General features: G+C 43.2%; 1 protein-coding gene across 1 annotated transcript in view; it reads left to right on the top strand.

Moving 5' to 3' along the window:
* The first annotated feature begins 569 nt into the window (after positions 1 to 569).
* The window catches only part of LOC119519917 (plasminogen-like), an 8,392-nt gene continuing 502 nt past the window's right edge, over positions 570 to 8,459 (top strand). The window contains exons 1-4 of the mRNA XM_037817664.1: positions 570 to 754; positions 2,974 to 3,152; positions 5,323 to 5,471; positions 7,064 to 7,157. Coding sequence (XP_037673592.1) covers positions 708 to 754; positions 2,974 to 3,152; positions 5,323 to 5,471; positions 7,064 to 7,157 — 469 coding nt within the window. The 5' untranslated portion in view covers positions 570 to 707. The remainder of the gene's footprint in view (positions 755 to 2,973; positions 3,153 to 5,322; positions 5,472 to 7,063; positions 7,158 to 8,459) is intronic.

The following is an 8,459-nucleotide window of genomic DNA, read 5'->3' as shown; positions in this document are numbered from 1 at the left end:
CTTATATCTATGGTGGGTCTTGAGTAGAAGATCAGCACACTTCTGCTTTGTGTCAGGACAGGATTCTGGGCACAAGAGAATTTCTTACCCCTCTTCAAGGTGAGTAAGATTATTGCCTCTATCCTTCCCCCAGAAGTAATGCATCTTTGCCTGCAGTCCTGGATGCAGAAGCAGTTCCTCCCCCATCCCCCCAGCAGCTTAAGGTTTTGGCTTAAGGGTTTGGGGAAATGTGTGTCCCCCACTGGAAAGCAATCACCACCGAAAGCCTTCAGCATTTAGTGTGGCTCACTCCAGTCCTCCGTCCGACGGCTCCCATGAATACACAGTGGAGAGCCATAGAAAAGAGCTTGCAAATGACTACAATGACCAACTATATAAGCACTCTGATCTGTTTATTTTTTCCTGAGTTTTAAGTTAAATATTTCTAAGAAAAATTAGGCATTGAATTACTAGATTGCCATGGACCTGCGTGTCAATACAGAAAAGAGCACACTGATAATTTTAAGTCTCCTGCACTGTTGATGTCATAAACTGCTTCACGTGTTTCTCTGTTCCACTTGTTATTCAGTTTGATTTCTTCTATTGTAATTTTAGTGCTGCCTGAGCAAACCCCTGTTGTCCAGGAGTGCTACCAGGGCAATGGACAAAATTATCGAGGCACGTCGTCCACCACTATCTCAGGAAAGAAATGTCAGTCTTGGTCATCTATGACACCACACCGGCATGAAAAGACCCCAGAAAAGTTCCCGACTGCGTATGTCTTTGATTTTATCCATAAGAAGAGCAATAGTCAAGTCAAATTTCTGTTAAAATAGCTGTGCTTTAAGCTGACTTCTTAGGACAACTTCTTTTGGCTTGAAAAGGTGAAGTAAAATGTCCCAGGGACCCTAATTTTGAGTAAATTGTCTGAGAGAAGAGAACTTAGAGGTTGGCTATTTTTACCAGGTAGTTTGCAGAGGACGGGTGGGGAGAATACACTGGAGTCATGAAATAGCACTGGTGGAAAGCTCAGGAGAACAACTAATCAAAAGCTTAGAAACAGTACCATTCCACAACATCAGCTAAAGATCAATGAAATCTTTTAACTATGGAATTTTATCATTCCAATCTCCAACCTCTGAAGTGAAGTTTGTGTCGGTCATTCGTGTCTGTGGATCACAAGTCACCATATAAACATCACCTGACCTGTACAGACACACTGGGTTCTAAGCACTAGTGGTCTGTAGCGATATGCGTTGCCGGAACATGAGGAGCCAAAGCACGAAGACATCCAAGAGTCAGGAAGCATACACATGCTGGCAGGTAAAATGGGCATGTAGGTGGACAAAAGACAAGATCTGACCATGCCAGCTTTTCTGCAACAATAGCTATGAAACATGTGGAAAACTATTTTAGATGATAGACAACAAGCAGCACAGGAAAGAAACCTTTTAGAAAATGAAACACGTAAGATAAACCTTGCAATTACTTGGTTTGCTTTCTGGAGACACTTCTGGGCTGCAGTGTAAGGACTACGGAGAGCTGAGGAGACAGAGAGTAGTTTTGGATTACTGAGGCAGCTGGGGATTTGCTAGGAAGGGTAATGAGGAAGGATCTATGCAGAGATGGAGATCCAGAAATGTGCACAAAGATCCCTTTTAGTCTGTGGCTGAATGTAAAGCTGCACATACACAGAGGGAGATTCCACTGTAGGTTTTCCCTCCATGTCTTTGGTCCCACTCTTCTGTAATCTCACTGCCCATTCCCTCACCTCCTGAGTGGCTGCAGCAAGCAGAAGGTGGAGTGAGAGGAGGAAAAGAGTGTTCCTTTCCTACCCATTTCCTGCACTATGCATCCTATAGAAATATGATCCCACCTGGTAACTAGTTTTCCAAGCAGGCTTTCGTAAGTCTTCTAAACGATGAATTATTTGGTCTACCTGATATTTACACTTTAGTGATTTTTTTTCATTGTAAACGTACATCATTTTAGTTACAGTTATGTGTAAACAGACTGAGAGGAACTGGTCGGGGAATGTCATCATCGTGTATGCCATTTCTTCCTTGGGGAAACATGTTTTACTTCCAACTTGCAGATTACCTTTGTTCTGGTTTGCTAATGCTGCCAGAATGCAAAACACCAGAAATGGATTGGCTTTTATAAAAAGGGTTTATTTGGTTACACAGTTACAGTCTTAAGGCCATAAAGTGTCCAAGGCAACACATTAGCAATCAGGTACCTTCACTGGAGGATGGCCAATGGTGTCCAGAAAACCTCTGTTAGCTGGGAAGGCACGTGGCTGGCATCTGCTCCAGAGTTCTGGTTTCAAGATGGCTTTCTCCCAGGACATTCCTCTCTAGGCTGCAGTTCCTCAAAAATGTCACTCTTAGTTGCTCTCGGGGTGTTTTGTCCTCTCTTGTCTTCCCTGGAGTGAGTCTGCTTTCAACAGCCATCTTCAAACTGTCTCTCATCTGCAGCTACTCTCTCAGCTTCTGTGTGTTCTTCAAAGTGTCCCTCTTGGCTGTAGCTCCTCTTCAAAATATCACTCACAGCTGCACTGAGTTCCTTCTGTTTGTCAGCTCATTTATATGGCTCCAGTGATTTACTTTAGACCCACACTGGATGGGTGGGGTAACATCTCCATGGGAACTATCCAGTCAGAGTCATCACCCACAGTTGGGTGGGGTGCATCTCCAAGGAAGCAGTCAAAGAATTACAATCTAATCAACACTGATATTCTGCCCACATAAGATTGCATCAAAGATAATGGTGTTTTGGGGGACATAATACATTCAAACCAGCACAACCTTTTAGGACACAACTCGTTTAGAGGTTGAGGACTATCTGTACTGGTGGCATTATCATTGTACCCTTAATGGAAATATCTCAAAGTCACTTGCTAACACTTCTTTGTTATAATAAAATTCAGAGGGTGTTGGGTATCTCTGGAGATTCTCCCACCTTTCCTGACCTGCATTGCTTTGGAATTTGCAGTGGCTTGGAAATGAACTACTGCAGGAATCCAGATGGAGATTCCAGCCCTTGGTGTTATACCACTGATCCGAGAGTCAGATGGGAGTTCTGCAATCTGAAAAGATGCTCAGAAACACAGGAGAGTGTCCCAAACGTTCCGATTGCTCCCCAAGTTCCACGTGTAGATTCTTCTGAATCAGGTAAGAAGCTTGTGGCCAGAGATTGTCCTACTTTGGAGTGAGTAAGGATGAAAAGAAGTGGAAAATCTTACTGATGCAGAAGACTTAAATGCTGCACAGTAAGACAAGTGTTGGTTGAGGGTAAGACTGAGTACCTCATGTCTTAGGGAACCCTGGCTGCTATTGCTGGTGGGCTGTTTCTTTAGGACTTTGGAAACTAATTGGTGGTGAGGGTTAAAATGCTGAGCCTGGGTGGATTGAGAGGTTGATAATGATGGAGCTGCCATTAGTGGGGAATTCAAGAAAAGCAAATCCCATCTCCTAGCAGAGGAATGGAAATTATTAATCTGGTTTTTAATATACCTATCATTTGGTTTTGAGTTAGAAGTGCTGTTAGGACAGTCAAATGATGATTGCCAACAAAGGTTGAAAAAGTGGATATATAGCCTAGAAGGGTTACCAGGACAATTTAGTTGTCATTTGAGATGGGGAGCAAAAACTAATCACTACCTCTTTTCCATGTCCTTGGCCCTTGGTTGATAATGCTAAATAGTTAACAGCTGGTCCTGCACTTGTTGCAAGGCAGCCTGGAAGTGCTCTGCAAGTGGAGAAAACAGCTCTCCCCCTGCCCCAGAATGAAAACTCAGGTGGTCCAGTGACTTTTCTGATCACTTTAGATAATACAAAATCCTCCAGACAGTAATGATTAAATATGGGAACCTGGTTGGAAGTTGAGTCCTCTCTCCTTCTCCAATGTGAGCTTGCTGATGTTGATGTCTTAGGGACCCATGGCTGCTATTGCTGGTGGGCTGTTTCTTTAGGACTTTGGAAACTAATTGGTGGAGAGGGTTAAAATACTGAGCCTGGTGGACTGAGAGATTGATAATGATGTGCTAGAGAACCTTACTTACTATTTTCTTGAACAGCATGAAGTCATTTCTACCTCCTCGTTCCTATCGAGGTGCCCATGTCAAAACCTCAAATGACTCTACATGGTTTTTTCATGTGCATGCCCCACATTTGGCTCATGGTAACCCTTAATAACCCTGTTCCTGGTAAACTTTGGTAGTGTTTCTCCTTGGCAGAGAAGGTAGCCACCCAACTTTTGCTCTGGATTTCACAAATGACCATCAGAACACTGAGCCACTGCGTGCCCATAGAGGACACATTTCAAGTTCTCTGAGGGATCCCATGGACACCCCATTCTTTAGGCTCAAGATGAGGGATAAGCTTGGGGAAGGGGGGAGGGGTAAACCATCACCTTATTGCCCCTCTTACCCCAGAGGGTAGGGACAATTACCATGTGTTTTAGTTTCCTGGGCTGCTCAAGCAATTACCATGAAATGGGTTGGATTAAACAATGGGAATTTCTTTGCTCATGGTTTTGAGGTAAGGAAAAAGTCCAAATCAAGGCATCATCAAGGTGAGGCTTTTCCCCCAAAGATTGTGGTGTTCTGGGGCTGGCTGCTGGTGATCCTTGGTCCTTAGCTTGTCACATGACAAGGCACATGGCGGCCTCTCCTGTCCTCTCCCTCATCTTCCAAGTTCTGTTGATTTCAACTTTTGACTGCTCCATCTGTGGCTTTCTCTCTGTCTGAATTTCATTCCACTTATAAAGGACTCCAGTAATAGGATTAAGGCCCATCTTGATTGAGGTGGGACACACCTTAACTGAAGTAACCTCTTCAAAAGGTCCTACTTCAAATGGTTCACATCCACAGGAATGGATTAAGATTAAGAACATGTTTTTCTGGGGGACACAGCTCCAAGCCACCACAGGTCTTAAAGCTCAGCCGTAGCCAAAATTATATTTTTATAAAATCCCTTTTCTTCCCCTTGCTGAGAATGGACGTTAAAGGGTCACCTGACAGTTCATAGTGACATACACTTTATGCAAATCCTCCAGTGTTCTGTCTTCCCACTCAATTTGTCCTAAAATTGGTTATCCCAGTGTCCTTTCCAAATTCCCTATTCTAATAACTTGCTAAATTTGCAACTATTTCCAAGCCAATAAACCTTCCTGATAACTTCTTAAAGTAGGTAATGTTAATTACAATCTTTAGCACTCTATGGTGTCCTGAGGATTTGACCATAGGATCTGTCATCTTAGAGAAACCTAAAAACACTGCATTTATCCATTTATTAGGGTCTATGTAATAGCACATAACCACCCTTTTTATATTTCCTACAGACTGTATGTTCGGGAATGGTAAAGGATATCGGGGCAAAAAAGCAACCACTGTTACTAACACACCCTGCCAGAACTGGGCTGACCAGAAGCCACACAGACACACTATTTTCACTCCAGAAACAAACCCACAGGCGGGTCTGGAAAAAAATGTAAGCCATTTTGATTTGGAATCTATTTTTCCTTCTGCTGACCAACTTTTCCAAACAGAATTGGTCTTACTCTGTGGAAAATCAGCCTGGACTGGTCTTTGGTAGTTGATGGGAAATGAAAAACAAGAGAGATATCAGGGGACTGTGCCTAAAATGTAACTGGGATCAGCTTGTAAAGTACAATTAGCATGGGCAGCAAGCCTCCAGGCTGTTATTTTCTCAGGACTCTTTGTTCCCCTTTGGGACATTTCTTGCATGTGTCTATTGTTGGGTGCTGTTTCTCATTTCTAGTGTTTGTCAAGGTTCTAGTGATCACACATGCTGCTAATAACAGTTGAGTCAGATTTTTCTAGAAAAAAATTCAGTGGGTCCATCATCAGGACTCCACACAGTAGGATTTCCCCCAGTGGCACACACTCTCTGGGATGAATTCTTTGGGGGATATATCTAGGGAAGTAAAAGGAAGACACTGCCATTCTGTGGCTGGGTCCACGGAAGGTATACAATCCATGGAAATCTCTCTATCAACAAGCAAACAGACTTCACTGTGTAGAGTATTGCTGAATAAACCAGGGACAAGATGATTGGTCCAGTTTGTTAAAGCCACTGGAATGCAAAATACCAGAAATGGATTGGCTTTTATAAAGGGGGTTTATTAGGTTACAAATTTACAGTTCTTAGGCCATAGAAGTGTCCAAACTAAGGTATGAAAAGAGGATACCCTCACTGAAGAAAAGTTGATGGCATCTGGAACACCTCTGTCAGCTGGGAAGGCACGTGGCTGGCATCTGCTGGTCCTTTGCTACCAGGTTCTATTGCTTTCAGCTACTGATTCCAATGGCTTTCCCTTAAAGCATCTGTGGGTTCTCGCTTAGCTTCTCTAGGGCAAATTCTGGGCTTCATCTCTTAGCTTAGCATCTCCTATTCTGGTTTCAATGGCTATCTCCAAAATGTCTTCTGGCTGTTTTCTCTCAGTTTCTCTCTGCTCTCTTCAAAATGTCTCTACCTTTTATCCCCTCATACAGGATGACAGTAAACTAATTAAGGGTGTGTCACATCTCCATGGAAATAATCAAATCAGAAAGTACCACCCTCAATTGTGTGGGTTAAATCTCCATGGAAATAACCTAAACAAAAGATCCCACCCACAATAAATCTCCACCCACAAGATTGGACTAAAATAATATGACTTTTCTGAGGTACATAATAGATTCAAACCACCACAATAGTCAACAATGTCCCACTGTCTTTATTACTGGGTACCCCTTAAGCGCTCTGCTGATCCAGGCTCCTTAAGGTGGTGGGGAGGTTACTTTATATATTCTCAACCTCAAGATCCTTCAGAGTCCATCACTCTCTCTCAAGCAGAGTGGCCTCATAGATTGAACTCCTTTGGAATAAGGTGCCTTGGCCAGTGGCATAGCTGTGATTTGGAGGCTTTGCAAACATCCTCAAAATAACTTTGCCAACAAACAAAAATGAAAAAGGGAAACTCACATTTTGTCTTCTGAGGACAGAAGCCTCAGAACACCTTGTCCCCCTTTCTGCCCCAAAGTGAGCTGTATTATACACTTCTGCCTTTTTATCCCCAGTATTGTCGGAATCCTGATGGTGATGTCAATGGTCCTTGGTGCTACACGATGAATCCAGGAAAACTTTTTGACTACTGTGATGTCCCACTGTGCTGTAAGTTGCTTTCTTTTTGTAAGGAGACTACTTCTCAACTACATGTAGTAATCACCTTCTTAAAAGAGGTCTGAAGAAAAAGACTTTGAGCTGTGCCCTTCTGGGGGAGAGATGGCTGCCCAGTGGGTTCCAGAAATGCTCTCCACCTGAGCTCTGTCTTCATCGTGGGCATTGTTCCAGTTTTCTAAGGCTCCATTATGCAAAATACCAGATATGGATTGGCTTTTATAAAGGGGATGTATTACATTACAAATTTACAGTTCTGAGGCCATAAGTGTCCAAATTAAGACATCAACAAGAGAATACCTTCACTGAAGGAAGGCTAATGGTGTCTGGAACACCTCTGTCAGCTGGGAAGGCACGTGGCTGGCATCTGCTGGTCCTTTGCGCCTGGGTTGTGTTTCAAAATGACTTTCACCAAAATGTCTCTGGGCTTCTGTCTTGGTTCCTCTCTCTCATCTCCTGTGCATCCTTGCTTCCTTCTCCCAGGGCATATCTGTCTAAGCATCTGGGGGCCCTCTCTTAGTTTCTCCAGGGCAAATTCTGGGCTTCATCTCTTATTTCTTTTTGTTTGCATCTCCAAGCATCTCCAAGCATCAGTGCCTATGTCAGCTCCTGAGCTCTCTTAAGTACTCCAGTGAACTAATCAAGACCCACTGTGAATGGGTGGGGCGCATACCTTCATGGAAATAATTTAACCAAAGGTATCACCTATAGTTGGGTGAGTCACATCTCCATGGAAACACTCAATCAAAATGTTCCACCCAACAAGGTTGGGTTAAAAGATCATGGCTCTTCTGGGGTCCATAACCATTTCAAACCAGGACAGGCCTCTTGAACCTGTTCTGTTGTTCCTAGCTGTTAGGGAATCTTTCCCTGCTTAGATAAAATAAATACAAAAGCCTCCAAAGGGCAAGCTTAGAGGTGATTTAAGCTGCTGGATGGTCCCACTGAACCCTCCAATGTCTAGCGTGGGATGAATGAAAAACGAATTCAGATTCAGTCACCCAGAGAGGAAACTTGCCCTTTGAGTAGGTAAGTACAAACGGCATGAATCAGCTAAGCATATAACATAAATGGCCGCTTTAAGAATTTAATGAAAAGTAATGCTGATCTTTACTAAGCCCCAAATTTCCTTTGTCCTAAAATTACTATTTGCTAGCCACGCATTGGCTACATAACTTAGAGGCAAGCTTCCTCATTGCTATGAGTTTCTTTAAGGGAGTGGGAGGCTTGAATCAGGGAAAGGGGAGTTGCCTTTCTCCTTTCTTTCTTTCTTTCTTTCTTTCTTTCTTTCTTTCT

The sequence above is a fragment of the Choloepus didactylus genome, chromosome 24 (assembly GCF_015220235.1).
Source record: "Choloepus didactylus isolate mChoDid1 chromosome 24, mChoDid1.pri, whole genome shotgun sequence".
NCBI classification, from domain to species: domain Eukaryota; kingdom Metazoa; phylum Chordata; class Mammalia; order Pilosa; family Megalonychidae; genus Choloepus; species Choloepus didactylus.
Note: the sequence above shows the minus strand (reverse complement) of the source record. Positions and strands in the feature narration are given on the sequence as shown.